A 20,744-nucleotide genomic window follows, 5' to 3' on the forward strand; every position below is an offset into this window, starting at 1 on the left:
GATACTAAAATGGAAGGCTCAGTGATAAAAATCATATTAAGGTCAAACAAAGCTCGCGCGAGCTAATGTAAAATAATGATTATGTAAGAAATCATTGCAAGAAATTAATGATGATAGAAGCGGAAAATCTACATAAAATCGGATTTAAAAATTATTAAATTGCCCTGGTACAATATACATAAACAGAATATAATAGCTTAATAAATTTTACTAAAAGTTGGAAGTTTAATTCTTCGTTGATCATACCAATAAATCTCTATAAATATAATAGGTTGGGGAAAAGTTTCTTCGCATTTTAAAAAAAATTAAAAACATTTTTATATTTAACTAAACGATATAGTTACCATTTTTTCGATAACTTTTTGCCATCTTGTAGGTAGGGACATGATCCCATTGCTACAGAAAGTTTGGGGCTTTTGATTAAAATATGACAATTAGTTTTAGCAGTCCTCCCGTGATGTTAACCTGACACTGCCTAAAGAATTCTGTATTTTTTCATTAGATTCACTCATCACACATTTTCCTAATTTGAATTTGGAATTATCTTCTTTAAAATTTAAACTTTTAATGATACAAAAACCAGCCAGTTACAAATAGTATAACCAAAGAGATTGTATTACAAGTTCATACATACTATAATGCGAAAAGACTTTTCCCTAACCTAATATAATCTTACAGGCTTTACTTACTCCCTTAGAACTAAGAAAGTCCATTCCGCGGGCCACTTGGAAGGCGAAATGTGTTAGATCACGTGATGTGAGGAACCGGCTCCCTCCATGAGTATTTCCGTAGTGGCGTTCAGCTCTCGAGTCCCTTAAGAACTGCTGTAGCTTACCCAAGCTGACGAACTCCATGATCACTAACGTAGGTTCCTGGAGAAACACAAGTGTTATACACAACATTTTACAATAAATAATAAAAGTCAATACTTTATAATACTCAGTTTGATATGTAGATTTAATTATTATAATTGATCCAGTTTACCAAAACACTAGGCCAATAAGACAACTATAATAAATTATACACAGTTTATTCATGGTATTTGTTAATAATGACATAATCTTAACTGTTGCTACTAATACGAGAGAACTACACAATAATACCTACACCAATAATTGTACAATTAAAAGTAATTAAACCATATATTTATATATAACTAGATCTTGTAACTAATAATGCAATAAGCAGCTCTTGTAAACTCAACCAGTGCAGAAACAAATAGGTCTGCCTCGACGGTAATCTAATAATCGCTCGCGTGAGAGGCGCCTTGCTAACCAAGTTTAAGTGTGCGTGCGTTGCATGCAAAAATTGTGACTTCCTCCCCAGATTTTTGATTGACACTAGAGCCAGCTCTCTTCTGAGGCGTAGCTAGTCCATAACTCACCATACCCAGAACAAAGAGGATCAAGTACATAGGCGGAAACAAAGGATCCAAATAGTCTCTTGTAGAGATAACAGGTGAATGACAGTGGCGTGAAATATCTTCGACTTTATTTGAAAACTTTATAAAAGGATTCCATACCGCAGAATTGAGGCAACATAGCCGTGATAAACAATAATTGCTGCCCGCTTTGAAGCCACTTTGCGAGTTCGACTCAAAGCAAACACAATACTATTAAGGCGCGTACATAATATAGATAAAATGTGTTGTTTCCAAGTAAGATTTTGGTCTTATGATGTTGTTATGTTGCCTAATGTAGACTGTAGGATATACTCGCGTAAACATAATAAATACATGTTTTGATTAATTCAAAATTTTAGATTTAGGCAAAATGGCGCTTGATGTGGGAATATTCATAGACTGGTATTTGAGGCTTTCAAGTGCTGTGGAATCTACCTTTTCATGAAACTTTTAATGGTAATTGATTTCTCAAACATATACTCGTATCCTATGTTATTTTGCTTAGTAATACGTTTAGTCTAGTTGGAAGTATTACTTCGGTGGTTTAAGAAAGTTCAGAGAAATTAATTTTCAATCATAAAGTGATTTCCGTGTTCGGTAAGGTAATTATGAAGAAATTTTCTATCAAGACATTGAAGATTCTTTAATTAGTAACATAAGACTTGTTATAAAGAAAACTATATTCTAATTAATAATATTATGTTTGTATAAAAAACAACAAATAACCTTCTGGGCATCATATTTCAGTATCTGTTTCGTAACCATTTATTTTTGTAACATAACGCCCACCATGACTTTTGTTGTCTAAGGTGTTTCGCGATGTTTTCCTACACCATAATATTAAAAACTCACATAGACAGAAATAATTTTGCTGCACATCGAACCTACGATCTCAAGGATGAGAGTCGCACGTTGGACTGGACTATTTAAAAAGTAAGCGACAGATAGAGTAGATATTGGCTATAACGATCTGTAATTTAAGTTACGCTACACATCAAAACAAAACTCCTTTAATTTGTAAATGCGAATTAATCACTTAATTTATTTTCTAAGTTCTTGTTGCGTGTCAGCAATCTTTTATAATTTTGTCCGCACATTCGTTAAGCACTTTGTTTTAAAACAATAAATAAAAGTCTTTTATATCAGGTACTTTTGCAATTATATACATATCAATTTTATTTATATTTCAATTTAAATGATATAATTTTTTTCTTATGTAAGTCTATCTATAAGTTATGCTGAGTTCTCTTAATATCGCATTATGATTCCGTGATCACTATGATAAGAATATTTCTAGTTATTTTGTTAAATGTAAATAATTCTTTTGGTGGCCATGTATAAGCCATGACAATTAGGATGATACAATTGCACTGTATCGGTAGTTATTTTGAGTACCGAAAAATATTTTTATGTATAATATAGTGTAATAAATAACATTAATAAAAGCAATAACGTTTGTCACCATTGACGAGGTTTAATGTTTAAAGAATTTTTTTTTTACATGAGAAACAACATATACGAACGAGTTACACGTCGCCATCAGCCATCCTAATTTTAAATTGGTAAAACGCCCCAATAATCCGAATTAAATAATTGCACACCCTCATACTTAATAGAGTTCATAGTAGACTGGTATTCATTGGAAATGTAATTACGGAAGTTTTGTAGGTATCACTACATGAAATCTGTTTATTTATTTAATGTCTTGCAGTTAATTTATTTAATGGACGCATTAATGAAGTGTACATTACTGCGTCCATGTGATTACTCTCAAGTATAATTGAAATGTGTAACACGGCACTGCATCATCCTTATATATATATATATATATATATATATATATATATATATATATATATATATATATATATTTTAGAAGCAACGAACATTTTCTTAAACCTTAATTTAAGTTTAAGCCGTCTGTCAAAGCTGGAGTTTATTCGAGTAAAACAATTGGTCGAAGTTAAATAAAAAGCACCAACCTTTTCTGTGCAACATCCAATGAGTCTCACAACGTTTGGATGCGTCCCCAACGACTTCATGACAGCCAACTCCTGTAACAAGTCCGTTTTTTCCTTCTCCGAGGCGTTGCCTTTCAATGTTTTTACAGCTACTGTTTGTTCGCCTTTCTTTCCTGGAAATTAAATTAGTAGATAGTTAATTTAAGCATTTGTAAGATTTGTATACAATACCTAACTGGAATTTACTTTTAAATACGTTAAAAGTTTAACAAAATAAATTTCAATGTAGCATGTGAAATAACTTAAAGATTTGTGTTCAAATCCTGAACAATTATTGCTCGGGATAGATAGGACAAAAAACTGATCACGTACGAGGTAAGATTTTTTTAATGTTAAAAAAATAAACTAAATGCCTTAAAATCAAGTTCAGAAGTATCTAATCAAATAACATATTTTTCTTCAAACACTGCAAGATACACACGAGCAGTAGAGTGGCTAAATAGATTTCATATCATAAATGGAACTTCCGGTCAGTAGAGAAACATACGAAGCGACTAAGCCAATGCTACGATCCCTTAAAGCTATATATAAATTATTTATTTTGATATTATAAGAAACGTCTACAAACTGTAGCAATATCTCTTGTACACTTTACTACATCATCTAGAGCATTGATGACAAAGAAAATTTAATCGCTGTTACGATAAATAAATGAGTTTTTAATATATATTTCATAACTATTCAAGAATCTAGCAAATTCATTTCTTGACGTTCTCTTAACTACGACGAAATCAAATTGAAAATTAAATTGTTTTAAATTTACGTATTCTCTTTAAATTTATATGAAAATACACTTTTCACAATCTTTAGATGAGATTTAAATTATTTGGTTAATTTCACCCATTTGGGGTAATTGTTATGTTTCAGCTTCAAACTGAGAGACTTTATACTTCACACATATCTCTTGCTCATAGTATTTTGACGTAAGGGTGGAAAGGAATGCGATATACTATTCGAAACAATAAACAAACTCTCAAGACTACGGGGTGAGGTAACTGTTCCCTCTAATGGAATCCGGGAGGTCTTATTTGTAGCGTGCACTGAAGCTAGTAAAATTTCAAACTTGTCAGCGCTCAAAGATAATAACCTAATGTTGTTTATCAACTAACAGTCTCTCTCCACGCGCTAGCAATATGTATTAAAAATAAATCAGTAACGCTACAACCTTTTAAGATCGCGGTCTCAGATTTCTGTATCTGATCATGTGATCACCCTCCTGTTTCTGATTTTCCTTCAGCGTTCGAGCGATTTTTATAGTCGCACGCTGAAGCCACTAGGCCAACTATCTGCTCAATATCTATTATATAAAACCCCTACATCTCTAGTAAATAGAGTGAGTTAACTGGATCTTTCTTACCATCAATATCAACAGCCTGTGCCCGCCATACTTGACCAAAAGCGCCTTCGCCGACAATATTAAAGATCTTGAGATGATGACGAGGAAACTCCCACTCATCTGTGGGATCTTCTTTGCTTATTGTAGTCTCTTCTGAAATCTGAAATTAATATTATTTGTTTTATTAGACAGTAAAATAATAAATAAACATAAGTCTCAGGTGGTTATCGTGTATAAGAAATATTTTCTAAGCAAACTATGTTATGAAATAAATTAAAATATCACAGCGGGGAGCAAAAAAAATTTATTATGATTTTAAAGGATTATACTTTCCCGTAGATGTACCCGTGCAAGAGTTTAAATTTATTACATTATAATATAACATGACGTTTCGAGTGCTTTTCAAGTTTCGTGGTCTGCGAAAGGCTACATAAAGTTCTCATAGAACTATTTAATATTATGATTAGTAACAGTCTATCGAAATTATAAATGAACAAATATTATAAACTAAATCAAATTTTATATTTGAAATACAAGTCGTATATGTTATGACTTGTTATTTCTATAATTGGTTGTTAATTTGAACGGCCCAAGTATTACGTAAGCAGAGTTACTGAAATCTATCCCCTCCCCCCCCTTTCTCTTGTCAACTGTACCCAAAGCTCTCAAAAATAATAGTACAAAACGTATAAATGTTTTGTAGGAATCCTTGTATTCCAAGCATGGACAATGTGTGGGTTGGATATGTGTGGAATATGTGTAAAACAGTGAATAATTACTGTTGACGTCGTGCTTACGTAATACTTGAACGGGCTCTAATTGCGATTAATCTAGATTAAAGGCCAGGTCGTGGAAAACTACTTAAAATTGGATGTAATAGAACATTTAATACGCAATTATTATTCGTTATATATTTATATAAGGATGAAAGTGTCAACCTATAGCGAGATATACGTTTGAACGTCAGTATCAAAATCTATTTTTAACATAATTTTGCCTTTGGCATCGAACGCGTGTCGTCAATTTTGCGTCTACGGCATGACAGTTATCATTATGATTTCCTCTACGAAATAAATAAATTGCGCTGTTCTATCGTAGACTAACGAGTTGTAATTATCATTATTGTGAAACTGCATAACTGCTGAATTTAATTTATTGTTTTCGTCTCAGTTTCTTATTAATTTCCAACGTACATAAACACTTTTCCCGACTGTCTCAAAATTACGATTTCAGTTTTTACTGCGGGATCTTGTTGGGGGTTATGTATCTGTAGACTATGTTATAACGTAAATTTCCACAAAACATAGATCTTATAATAATGTTTATTTTCTATTATCTCCAAATTGTGGAACTTATTTATTCATAAGTCATTTACAATTTAAGATTAGTTTAGCTAGTGTATTAATACTTGAGACAAAGAAAATCTTATCTTAAGAATCGTTCTATTTGTTGAATTCTGCATACGGGAGACATACTTGGTACTAAGTTTCGACTCTGAATCTTATTCCAAAACTTGTAGCTTGTTTTAACTTCTTATGTCCTTCATGCTAATTAATCGCGCGCTGACTTGTTATCGTACTCCAGGCTTTTATTTTTTAAATCTTGAATAGATTTCTATAGGTAATCACATGCTATGGATATGGTTGAAGCTGACTTGCCATATGAAAATCCTTTTTCCAGACCGACTTTATTGTACATAATATTATGATAATTACGAAAAATAATAAATATACTGCACAAAAAACTAACTATGTCTGATGATGCTTATCTATTGCTGGTCAGTGTTGTTAGCTGTAATTTGTTTTTGACGTCGTTCACGTTTTATATAAATTTATATTTGCTAACACGAAAAGAGAGTATTTACAATAAATTTAATATAATTGTACTAACAATTTTCATTCCTAGTATGTTTGAATGTTTCTCGTTTTAAGAGCTTTTGAGCGATAATTTTAATCAAAAGCTTTTAAATTCACTATTGATTAAAACTTTGAATCAACACAGAACAATGACTCTGACAGGGTTCGTCGAGACGAGACCATTAAGTGTATTTTTATTTATTTAGAAAAGAAAATAATGTCTTATATTTTATTATTTTAAAGTTCAAATTAAACAACAGTCACCTATAATTATTAAATTGCACAAAATAAAGTTAGAAAGTTTCTAACTTCTAAACATTTTAAATCTTGGCTATAATAAATAAAGGTTACTAGAAAAAATCGATTATAAGCTATAAGGCTATCCTTCGTTACTACCGACGAGTATTTTAATTGTTTTGTATTTCCTATATATATATGTAACTAATAAAGTGTCATATAAATATCTGCAACACGAGCATAGATGAAAAATTGTATGAACTGCCTCGAGCCTTTTTTTGTAATCCATAAAATATTTAGCAACTTAATTTTCGACAATGTAGGGAAAATATATTTTTAATATTTTTTTTATAATAGATATTAAATATTTAACGTTGTATAATTTTAATCTTAATAATTTCAAAAAAAGTATTCCTATATTCAATCGGTTACAGCCATTTGACATTAAGAACTGGATGTTAAGTTTTCGTTTAACGTAACTCATAAGTTTACAACATCAACTCTAAGTATAATTGTAATTGAACTATTGGGTACTTGGGCTTTTAACTGCCGCTTAATAAAGCCGCTTCGATTCTTTATTATGGCGTGCCGATGTTAACCTATTCATTGACAATTACTGAGAGATCTTTGAATACGACATTGTATACAGTTAGTGGAGCCTGACCTGCAAATGACCGCTGTCCCAAGATTTGTACTGATTGGAATAAGCACGTGGGCGATCCCACAAGTTGCCAGACGAATCTTGCAGAACAATCCCACTTGAGTCTTTGCTCTGTGGACAACGGATTTACAATGAATGAAGATAAAGCTCATAAAAATTCTTGGGACTTTAGCTACGATCTTTGTGGTATTTGGCGAAGTATTATCGCTAAATATAATTTAGATTTCACCTAAGCTTTTCATTGAGTGTTGTTAGTTGCATGTTAGTATTATTTATAGAATAACACATACCATATCGTCCTTCGTGCTTTTCTTTCCTTTGACATGCCTCTTTTTCCAAACAAATATTATGACACCAGCTACGATCGCTATTAAAGCACCAATCGCAACTAACGGTATAACCGTTAAGGGTACTTCATTACTCGGCCGTGTTTCCTCATTTGTATTATTTTTTGTTTCTTTGATGCCAACTTTATTTTTCTCTTCTCGCGGAACATCTGCAGGTGGTTTAGGGGGACTTAAAGTGGTAATGACTGTTGTTTCAGGTACTTTTTCTGTTCCTTCTGTTGCTTTGGTGGTGCTTTGAGGTGGTAAAGGAAAATTTGGTTGTAGCGTTATAGCAGTATTGTAATTTGAAATAGCGAAGGCTGGTGGACTTGGTACTTTTGGTCGGGCTCCTGACGCGTCTGTGACGGTTGCAAATACTTCTGTTCTTTGCGGGAGTGATACTCCATCATCGGCCGTTACCCAAAGAGAGTATGATTTACTTTCCTGAAATAATTTAAATCAATTGTAAAACATATACTTTTTTATGTGCATATATGAAAAGGCTTTGACCAGAAGGTTTTGTTAAGGTTTCGTTAAATTATAATAATTGTTAACACTTACTTTTAAAAATACAGTGTAAACTCTATGTAACTTCGCTCGATTTAACGACGAACTCTCTAAAGCGTCGAATCAATTGGCTTTGGTTGCTTATGCTTGTCTTCCATACAATGATACATTACACAGCGTTATACCCACTCTCAATAACGACAACAATTGTGTAATAAAGTACTTTCTCGACTTATACTCGACTGTCGGCATAATGCATACGAACTTTCTAATTAATTCGTTCTTTTGTTTACATGTCTAATAAGTAGGAGTCATGGATTATATATACTTTTTTCTTCTCTCCATTTATCGACAACTCGATAACGCTATAAAATACACAGTCATTTCAGTTATATAGAGTTTACACTGTACACGGAATAAATAAAGGAATAAAACATTATTGCAATTTGAAACAAGAAAATAAACTTTTAGTCAAATTCTTCGTAATTCCAGAAAATAATAATTACCTTATCCGCAAGCGTGTCATTAACAAAAACAACGCCTGTGTGAGGGTCGATCGCAAAAGGCGTTGGAGGTCCGCCTGTCTCCAAGCCGAAGGTCACGTTCTGCTTCCCAGTTCGTTCCCTCGTAACCCGGGTCACTATTGACCCGATTGGGTCAGAGGACATCACATACCAATTGCGGGCGACTTGTGTGATCGCAGGTAAATTGAATCCCGGGGGGAGTTGCAGATCTGACGAGGCTGCAATAAATAAATAAAACTTTTAAAATCCTGTTTATACTATATTATATCAGTTATTATTATTAATTTTTAATATAGGAAGAAGATAAGCTTTCTGTGTTTACCAACACAAAATAATATTTTGCCGGGATTGGATTCTAGAGTCGTGTTCTACGCTGTTAAGGAAGCGGCTATCAAGTATGTATTTAAACGTATTTAAAATAAAATAGACTAGTGAAGAAAAGACCCAAGTCTATGTATATATACATAGTATGCATTTTTTATTGATTTTCTTGGTTTGAACGTATGTCCACACTTTTATTTGTTACCCCAGGCTTAGTGTATTTTTAAACCAAGACAATCTAGCCTCCTTTTTGTCAAAAGAATATCAATATTATTGCATACACCTGTCTCTTTTTATAAAAGCGTAAACACAACTTGACAGAAAGAGACGAAAGAGTCTTTAATTAAAAGATTGCTACTGATATAGTTATTATGAATAAGGAGGTCAAGTCAATCTACCAACTATGACTCGAAACTATAAATTCCGTTTATTTTAAAAGTTCGTTTAATGTAATCAAAAAGATTTATGAGGCAAAAAGGAAAAAGTGGTTACAAATATAGAAGCTAAGCTTATTTATTTATTACAGTAAATCACAACACTTTACAAGAATGCACAGTATTGTAAGACATTTTAAGACATGTTTATTCTCAAAGCCGTTAATATTATGTATTGTTAACTCAAACTCAAAATAACTTTATTCATATAAGTACACTTATAAGGTCAGAAAACAAGTTAAATTTATTGTAAATTTACATTTACTTCCAGTTAAGGGCGTAAAGCGGGCAAAAAACTTTCCGCCACTCATTTTAATCGTTAAATTTTGAGCCATTCAAATTGTTTGAACTGGAGCAAATCAATCCCAAGAATTAGGATCATTTAAATATTCGTCAAATTTATAAAAAGATTTTATTGCTTAAATTACGTTTAACGTTAGTAATGTAGATCTGATGTGTATTTATATTTATATAAACATTTTATAGCTAAGCTATCCGTTTAAATATAGACCCCAGTTTTTAATATCTACAGCTCACTCTAATCCAGCTCACCATACCATTTCGAATATAGTTATAATATTGTATATATATATTTTTATTCAAACAAATATTAACGATGCCCTATGGTGTACAAAGTTTATAATTAAACATGTCATTTTCTCGCGTAATATTAACAATTTACTAAGAATCCGATAGAAGTAATTAGTCACCGCTATCTTAGTTGTAACTTTGCGAAACACCGGAAGTTGGCACTGAGCAAACCTTCTTGAATTACTTACAAACTCTCAACTCATCAACCCCAAACATTGTATCGTCTTTAAGTAATTTTTCTTATATAGGTTTTCAGTAACCTCTGTTAATTTACTAAATAATAATAGCCTTTTACTTAATGTTTTGTTGTACCTTGGACGCCAGTTTAGTACTTTTTTGCTACATTGGCTTAGTTGTTTGGTATCTTTATTTATATAAATTATTTAATGATATTCAAATCTATATTTATCTTAGAAAATACTAGGTTTTTTGTAATTTCTTACAATCTACTGAACTGTTCATAAAATATCTAAAGCTACTTTAATAGCGAAAAACAAACTACGATATTGTCGTTTTGATTAAAAGGAAAGAAGAATAAACTAAGAAGGCAAAAAGGGAAAAAATATTCTTATATCCTTATGATAGATTCCCTCAGTTTGGTTCGAAAACGATCTGAGTATTGGGTTTGAAATTAAAAATGGTTTTGTACTGAACGGTCAATTTATGCAGAAGGCACTTATCACATTAGGCTGCAACCGAATGGAAGCGAAGGGTAATTAAATAGTAACTTTCACCAATAACTAAGTTATAAAACCTTTCATTGAAACTAATGTGTATTAATAATACTAATATAATGAAAGACTCGTGCTAACCACGATTGGTGAAGCAAAATTGAACTCGAAACGAAATTGTGTATATTTCCGTTATTTTTGTTTATTTAAATGTGAAGCAAAGAGACGTGTAAACTAAATCCATGCGTGGGGTTGTCTCTCTCCTTAAAATATTGCGAAGGGGCCGATGTCTGGCCATGCGTTATACTCGTGAACGGGTGCTACTTGTGGTGACTGGTCGGACTTGAATTAGTGAATGCGGTGATGTTAATTATTTCGACTATGTATTTATGTGTTGTTCCCACGAGAATGTAAGTATTCCTATTATTCCTATTTCATGCCTCCTGCTGATAGTGGAAATCTTTGTTTTTTACTATTATTATTAATTATTTTATTTATTTTATTATTATTAATTACTTAAGAAGTCATATATCACGTGGTATAATGGTTGCAGCTCCTTACAAACATTGTGTAAAACAAAAAACTTGGCGATTTTATTGCCAGTTCTTCTCTACTGTTCTACGCCCTTAAAACCTGGCAGTAAATGTAGCATTTAATATGTATTTATTTTGTGACGTTCATAAGTGTACATTGTGTTACCCAAATGAACAAAAGATCTTAACTTTGACTATAGGCATATATGATGTATTTTATCTTTCATTACTACTTAATACTTTTATTTATTATACAGAATAATATAATAAAATCTTAATATGTTTTAAAAAACCGCTGTGGTTTGTATAAATGTAACCATAGCAGTTTTTAGTAGTATGGTAATCTTAGATATGGTAGCTGAATGAAAACATTTTTTACGAAACTAATTGAACAATAACATGAAGATACTTTGGCGCTAATATCATAATAAACTGGATAAGCAATTTAAATTTACAACCCAAAGTTTTAGACCGTTTCAAACAACTACCGTGTTCTGAAATAGTGAAATTGTGGAATAAATTCTAGATCCTTTGTCGGGCCGCTGTATTTTAAATCTCATCAGACACCTAGCTTTCACAAGGTTAAATCTAGACCACATATGTACTCTATAGATGTAAACCTTAACTATCTTCAACAAGGTATGAATAGAACAGTGTTGGCCTAGACATTTTTACGTCGCGGCCCATGAAAAAGCCAAAAACTTAAGTAAAACTGTCTTGTGACACAATACAGTCATATAATAACAATAACACTACTCATATTTGGTCGTAAAAACCGATAGTCGTAACAGCCGATGACGTTGTTATCAAGTACCTAATAATGTTACCCGCCGCGTCGAGACCTTTGATTTTGGTCACTATAACCGGTATGTTGTTCTAAACGATGTCGTCGCAAGCGGTCAATATAAACGTATGTAGATAGCGCGCTATATTTATCAGCTATACCTACGTTATATTAGCATTCAGTGGTTTAAACCTGCGAATAACTAATCTAAAATATGAAGTGCGTCATTACTTAGGCTGAAAACTTGGCGTGTGTTTGGCACAGAAAGCATATACTATTAAGAAAATATCACGAAACAGAAATGTGACACCAAGATTGTAGCACCACTCATTATTATCTTGGTATGCTTTGTAATAGTCTTTGGATTCCGAGTAGTACTTTTAATAGCACAACATCGATACAAATTTATAAGATAAATTGATTTAAAAAATCGCAATTCTGTCATTATATACGTACAAGTGTTACTAACAACTATTGTTTTACAAACTTCGTATTTCAAACTGAATTCCAATTAATATAATTAAACAATAAACCCAAGTATGGACAATTAAATAATTTCATATCCTTAATTGAAATGCACTGATAATTTATCTAGCTACTAGCTCCACGACTGTACTGTTTGTACATACTATTAATGAGCTACACGCCAGTTAACCAAAACAAGAGAACATCATTCCATTAAGTATTGTCTGTTATCCATGAATTGATTTGGTCATTAGGCACATAGTCATAATTAATTTTATAACAGAATTTTCATAAATATTTGTTTTATTTTCGTTGTATTTATTTATGAATGTCCTATATAATCTATAAATTTGTTACGTTACGTTAAAAGTAAGATAAAGACAGGTAATATAAATCTTCCAAGGACGGAAAAAAATAAATACGACTAATTTAGTAAGGGTAAAGTGTAAGAAGTTCAAAACTTAACAAAAAATCTAATATTAAGTATGAAAATTAATGCGAAATACAATAAATAATACAAGAAAATACAAAAATCACGTTTGAGCAGTTTAGGATATGTTTAAGAGGTGTTTACGTAGAAGACTTTTAAAAGACAATAGAGAGGTAGCCAATATGGCGGCGATCCTAACAGACTTTCCTAAAAAGTATAAGCTGTCAGATGGAATATCAGTACTCGGAGGAACCTATCTAAGAATTTGAATATTAACTCTTATTTCTGATAAGAGAGACTTCAGAGAGAGAAGGAGACCGTTGGCCAAAACATTTAGAAAGGAATTAGTATGTAAACACAAAATAAGCATAAAAACGTAATGGAAATTTCTCTAGTTATACTATTAGAATAATTTTGATAGCATTCCAGCAATTTTCCAATAATAACAAAGTATCTTTCAGGGATATTAGCTGATGATGGACGCTTTATCTTCGAAAGACAATATCGTTTAATAATAATATAGCATGTTTAAATTTCTTGATACCTTACAAGGGCTACTAATGTTACAATGCTCTATGATAACAATGAAAAGTCACTGAACTGCAATGTATTGAATAACATATTCGGTTTGTTGAGTAAAATTAATTGGAAAATTTTAATTAACATTTCATAGAATCAGCATTTATTGTATTTCTTGTAAAACATAAATGAAATTTAAAAACTATCCGCATCCCTAATTTTTATTATTGACAAGGCAAACGAGCAGAAAGCTCACTTGATGTTAAGTGGTACCGACGGCCTTGGACACTCTCAAAAGCCTCACAAGTGTGTTTGTGACTTTTAAGAAAGTTCTCTCAAAGAACGCTCAAATATAGACAAAACATACATATTTCAGTATTTTTCTATAACAGAGAATGAGCTGGATAAGCCTCTTGTACTTGACACTTCTTCTTAGTGTCTTCTTTCACGGGCAAGGGATAACAGTGCAACTTTGCGTGTCAGAACGCACGTTAAGCATTAATTATTTACGCACTCTTAACCACTAACATGGTTTATCCGAAAATTAATTGAATTAAAAATTCACCAACCCACGTTATATTAAAAAGTTCCAATACGTCCAATTATATTTTCTATACCTTTGCCACAACCTAATCTCTTAATACGGCTCGGACCTATGTCTGAAAAAAGGTTTAATTTATTTTTAATTTAACAATTTACTTATTATATACACTGTGTAAACTTTTAACTAGCAAGATCACAAAATAACAGATGATATTTGAATTTGTTTAGTATATAATCGACTTCTCTAGTGACATTTTACGAAGCATCTTAACAAGCGAAACGGCTTATTAAAAATAAATTCCTTTAACTCATAAGGACAGTAAAGTTCGCCCTAAAAATAGCGGGAATAAATTAAAAAAAACAGCAATATAAATAAAGAGGACATTAGACCTTTATGTATTGCTCCCCTACAATCACTATTAGGTATAGCTTTTCTTTGTTAGTACGGCAAAATATCTAGTTATTCTAGATTTCAGCGCTTCGAAATACCAGGTTAGTATGAGATGAAAACAATTTGCAAAAGTGTAACAAGTTTAACAAGATGCATGCTTAACTCGTTAATACAGCGTGGTGTGGTGAAAGTCACTTTCACTTGTTACGACATAACTTATCACTTACATATTCCTATCATGTGCTGTAATATTTTTAAGTATTAGAAATCGTTATGATCCAGGCACAAAAGCTTTGCTAGTTATGTTAACAAAGGTTTTCAAGTAAAATAATTATATAGCTGTGAAGCTTTCTAACCAGACCGAACTTGTCAAATCAATACTAATTTACTGTAAGTCCACACATAAAACGTATAAATAAAAACGGTGGCTGAAAATGATTCGCAATACAGAAAAATAACTAAATACGACTATTTACGTAATATTTATGAATTAGATTCGTAATAATATAATAGTACATAGATAACAATTTGCTAACAACAAGAGAATCCGCACTTCGAACTAAGCTAAGGACTTAAGTTACGTCATAGTCACAAAGTGCTGCTATGTCACTCTAGCGCCCACCATTAAACATTCTGTTTAATTATTTGCCATTCGCTTTTTACAGATGACGTGTACCAAAAGCCTGCGGAACATCGATACATTCCTTAACCCGATCACCTTGAACATCCGACACAAGCTGTCTGCGTTTTATTCAAACACGCAACTTTAAATGATTGCTATATAAAAACTGTTACAGTGAACTAGACAAGACTTTGGACGATAAGAAATTATAGAAATATCGGCACAAATCTTTATAAGCGTTTAAGTAGAATTATAACTATAGATACCTAATGAACACACAACCAAACAAGGGAATTGCAAAGGGGTAATTAACATATTTAGTGTTCGACATTCCTCTTTGATGTAACAATTTTCATCGTTTAACCATTTGAGATTTGACCGCTCGGCTGGGCCTCTACAACCTCTCCGAAATAGATAACAATTAGTTACTATTTGCTACGATATAATTGTATGAATACGTATCAGAATTGTACCAAATACTTTCCTGTATTCAAAACTATTCTAGCTAATTCAATGCAATGCAATAATTATTGAAAAAACCCTAAGATGACGACTTAAATAAGGGCTAACCTTCCTTATCACACCCATACAATGGGAAAGAGATGGCAAGCAACTGGTGCATGTGAGTATGACCTTGTAGAGAGTAAGTAAGCTAGCAGGGTCAGGCTTGAGAAATGACTGAGATACTCTTCAAGTGGAAAATGGAAAATTGAACTCTATGTCAAGCAAAATAAAAGTTATATTTGAAAATGAAAAACATATTCTGTGGGAGCTGGTTTGTTGTTAGGGTTCGTTTGTACCAGGGCAATAGAAACGCGTAGGAAGTTCATAACGGATTTTTCAAGAATTAATAGATTTCTGGGTGTGCATCACATTTTGTACGCGTTTTAAGAAAATATCCACTCCAATTTGACTAAAATATGACTGTCAGCATTACTAATTCGCGCAACAGTTAAATTGAAAAGGGTCTGATGAGAAACTTAGTAAATACTGTGTACTTCAATACGTCACAAAATTAATTTCCGCCTGAGTTTGTACAGCTATGACAAGTGAAAAGTTTGTATGATTTAAATATACAATCTGTAGGTTTTGCGGTTTCCTTAATAATTTGATAGGTTTCAATGATCTTATCTCGCAAAATTTGTATAAAATATGATAGCATAGTAATTTTTAGTCGGGTTTTACTATAAACAACTTGTTGTATAAATACAATGAATAGTTCACGTGGCAATTTTTACGTGCAACGTTGCAGTTATGTTTTGCTTTTGTGAGAAAAAAGGAAAACACAACAGGAATTAATTAGTGATAATAACTTAAGTAGGAACACCTATACCCTTTAGATCCAATAATACTTGCTATCAGCAGATATACTTTGACATCATTATAAGTAAACCGTCGAAGCTGCCACAAAAAGGAGCAAAAACAATCTCGGAAACAACAGAAACTTTTTACTAACTACAAAAGTAAATTTTATTCTAAAAACCAGTTAGATTTTATGAAACAAGAACTCGTAACATCATAAAATAATTATTTCGATACATCAAATAATCGTTATACATATACAAAGTCATCCTAAAATAATAATAAAAATGCTTCAAACTAAAATTCTACGTTAATTATATTAAAATGAAGCCTTATGGAATTATTGTTTGCTCAGAAAATCGATTAAAAGCCTATATTTGTTAGACTTCATAATACTACTAAAATCTTCGTAAATCGTTTAAGAGTTATTAATTAAAGTTTCAGTAAGAATAGTTAACTAGCTCATGATGACACATTCACGAAATTATTCTGATTATTTAAAAATAACTTCTGAATAATAATACTAATGTTATTTAAAAATAAAGACTAAGCACATGACAGTCGAATATTGAAAATTTATTGTATTTTGACATATGATGTAAATCATATGACATCACAAGAACTAAATATGTATTTATACTCTTTCAATCAAATTGTGTTTATGTTTTGATAAAAAGAGAACAAATAATTTTATTGGGTTTATGCTCATTTTTTTTCATGTAATATTAATAAAGATTTAGTTAGAAAGTTAATCTAAAGTAATTAATGTAATAGAGTGTTCCGCTTGATTATGATTGGTCAAAAAGATCGAGCCGCGTGTCGGTAATTGACTAGGTTGTTCGTAACCGAATAGTTTTTGTGTATTCTGTATAACAATCTTTTATGTCTCGTGTAACGTTTATATTTTATTAAAAGTTAATATAAATACTGTAATAACCTGATATGTTTAAGGCACTACAATAAGTTTTATAAGTCGACAAGAAATGAAATTCCGTTCGCGGCATGTAAGCTCTGTTTTAATTTATTGTAATAATATAATTTCCCCGCCGTTGCAATAAAATTTATTTTCAGATGAGTTAATCTTGACAACTAAATGAAAATTAACTATTTAAAGCTCTGTCGTATTTTTTAGTATGATTACAGTTTTAAATACCGTTTTGTTCTATTTGATTATGTGTTATCTGAACGTCGATAAAATATAGGTAAGCATATAATATGTAAAAGCCAAAAATATCCTTCATTGTGTTCATCTTGATGGCTGTCAAATATGTCAAACGTCACATAGTTTGACAGCTCTTGAAACTAGATTTTTTATCGTTTTCGGCCTGGGCCTGGATTTCTGTTCTGTTTCACGTTCATTTAACTTTTTTAAAGGTAAGTAGGTAATCAGCCTTCTGTGCCTGACACACCGTTGCCAACGGCAAGCCGGTTCTTAACGATGTTTTCCTGCAACTTACATGCAAATGCTCATGTGCGCCATCCATCTTTGTAGATGGACAGTCATTGGTGCTTAGCCAGGTATCGAGCCTACGACTACTCAGGGATGAGAGACGAACGCTGTAACTACTAGGCCGACATTACAATCTCACTAAAATGTACAACATTCATTTAATAGTTTTTGGTGAAGTTTGGAAATAGTAATTTTATATTATCTAAAAAATAGTTAATTAGGGATTAATTAAGTGTATTAAAAATATTCTTAAGAGCGTATGAGGTCGGGATATTACATATTATTAATATAAGCGTCGCAAATATTGAGCCAAATTCATTTGTAAATTGGTTAAAAAACTCATTTTGTGGTAATGTTGCCAGAACGTTGATAACGTTGACATCCTGCGGTTGTTTAATTACTTTTTATTGTACCATGCTTCCGTTAATAGCTTATGCCCTTCGAATAAATGTGACGATCTTATGTGTTAAAAACAAATAAGTTTCCAATTCACCGTTAGAGCTATCTAAACACATCTTTATTTTTTGTGGTAATGACTAGCGACAGAGTTATTTACGGAATGTCGGACCTATTGGCAATTGCAATTATAATCTCACACATTCTTAGTGCCCTAGTATTCTATGATACCGAACATCGTGCAACATAATGCTTACATATTCGATTCAATGAGAGAATACGACTCTAAACCTTTTACGTATCAACAGGCTAACATTCCCTCTCTTTCGCACACTATCTATTGTCCTAGCTAGAACGAGACGAAACTAGGGATAATAGAAAAGGTATCTATGTGTGCTCATGTACGTTCGGACATGTCTGGAACTCTGGACGTGTGCTACATATTGTATGAGAAAGCTAGGCTAGATAGACCTGTTGCCGCCTCCTTATATCCTAGTGTTTTCTAAGAACATCTAATGCTCTGAGGAATTCTAACACAATCATTATAGTTGACTGTATCCTCATTGGATAGTCTTTGAATCACACTAAATTTATATACAAACAATAAATATATATAAATTGTATGTTAAACCTACAGTTAGTTGGAATTTATCTAAGTCCTAAATAACTATATTTTAATGAAGTTAATATAGACGTCAAATTATTTTAATTATGGATTTAGTATGTTTTTTAGTCATATACAAGCCTAAATTATAGGATAGATATTGATTTTTAAAATTAAATAAAAATTAAAAACGATTTGTTTGTTTGCCACATTAACCCTTCACCTTACCATCTAAAGTACCAGGATCGCATGAACACGAACTACTTACCCAGACACAGACATCCCGCAAGGATCCAAGCGGCCAACATTGTACTAGTTACTGGTGAGGTAAACGCACTCTTCGCCGCTTCATTGGTTTCACACACGATAACCACATCACACACACATAAATGTTTTGTCTCACTTCCCAATTATCTTACTACTGTTTGCCAATATCTGCAACAAAAGACAAACTAATTTTATATGAAATATAATGTAGACGTCATCATTAATTTATATTCAATAAAATGTAGACGCCAAAATGGAATTATATTACATTGGCAGACAGATATACTTGTGAACACGGGGTCAATTTTTAGTTAAACCTAGTTACTGTGATTTTAAATATGTATATAAAATAATCAAAATTTGTCAATGCGGCAGACCTTGAAATTTCCCTACTGATTCACTTAAATATTTTTAGTTTAAAATTATTGGTAGCAAACTAAATATCTATTAGCAATAAACGTTAAACAAATAAATTGCGGTAAGCCTTTTATTTTGTGAGATTGCGATCCCGACTTTTATATTAAGTTTTTGTATCACATTTCGATTAGTTATTATAATATAAATAGCGCTGCCGTCGCAAAGCTACCGCTCGACTTAAAGGTTCAAAGAAATAAAAATAATAGTCTTAATGGGAATGGAATTAAATTTCAAATTATATTGTTTTATCCAACAATTTGTTCCTTCTGTTTATCACATAGCATTTTCTCATTTTGGAATAATCTTTCTAACTGAAAAAATACGACTCACGTAGGTCGTATAATATTATGAGAAATTAATAACTAACACAGACATTGTTTATTTGTCATTGTAGACTAAACAGCCGTAACACATAATACCTAACATACTTAGTGTTTCCTCGTAACGTACACTTTTGCGGTAAGGCTTCAACTTTCACATTGCATTTCTATCTAGAAATCAATTCACAAGAAGCTGACATATTTTGCCCTGTCGTTCCACTTGGACCAATCAAAGTACGTGGAAACAATTCATTACTCCCTTTGAAATATTCCGAGTCTTCCAACTAAGCTCTGGGAAGATTTAATTATAATTTATATATCACTTAGCAGCCGAGCCTCAGGTCCGTTTGTCTTTTGTAACATAAAAACGGTTATCGAATAGTCGTTAATTTTTTAACTGATTTAATTTTGACGTTATTAATTTAAAACCTCGGTGACATATACTGACAATGGCAGCTGACAACGCCATTACTCCGACACGCAAAATATTTAATACAGCGAAGTACCTTGTGCCCAGTTGGCATAAATAAAAGCCATAAACAAGAAGAAAAAATAAAACAATACAAATTTACAAAAAAATATTTTACCTGTTAGTATTAAATATAAGTTATTAGTAATTAAATTAAAATAGTATCTGAATTTGTAAAATCAATATTTATTATTAATAAACGTATATGTTTCCTGGATAATGTTCGAATTCATGAAAAAACTACATCGGAAGAATGTATCATCTCGTGTCGTTAGCTTTTGTTCTTTAGTATAAAAATTATTGTAATCGCATTTATTTTGACAAAAACTGTAAATTTAGGGCAAA

The 20,744-nt window shown here is 31.8% G+C and overlaps 1 protein-coding gene across 3 annotated transcripts in view; it reads right to left on the minus strand.

Annotated features, from left to right (window-relative positions):
* The window catches only part of LOC123711115 (tyrosine kinase receptor Cad96Ca), a 40,769-nt gene that overhangs the window by 5,327 nt on the left and 14,698 nt on the right, over window positions 1–20,744 (minus strand). The window contains exons 2-8 of one of the 3 annotated variants that reach the window (XM_045663530.1): window positions 19,195–19,361; window positions 8,853–9,088; window positions 7,804–8,283; window positions 7,517–7,624; window positions 4,781–4,919; window positions 3,385–3,536; window positions 690–872 (exon numbers count right to left, since the gene is read on the minus strand). In XM_045663530.1, coding sequence (XP_045519486.1) covers window positions 690–872; window positions 3,385–3,536; window positions 4,781–4,919; window positions 7,517–7,624; window positions 7,804–8,283; window positions 8,853–9,088; window positions 19,195–19,234 — 1,338 coding nt within the window. In that variant the 5' untranslated portion in view covers window positions 19,235–19,361. The remainder of the gene's footprint in view (window positions 1–689; window positions 873–3,384; window positions 3,537–4,780; window positions 4,920–7,516; window positions 7,625–7,803; window positions 8,284–8,852; window positions 9,089–19,194; window positions 19,362–20,744) is intronic. The other 2 variants (XM_045663532.1, XM_045663531.1) reach the window with 2 other exon arrangements.

This window comes from Pieris brassicae, chromosome 6 (assembly GCF_905147105.1).
Source record: "Pieris brassicae chromosome 6, ilPieBrab1.1, whole genome shotgun sequence".
Lineage (NCBI taxonomy): Eukaryota > Metazoa > Arthropoda > Insecta > Lepidoptera > Pieridae > Pieris > Pieris brassicae.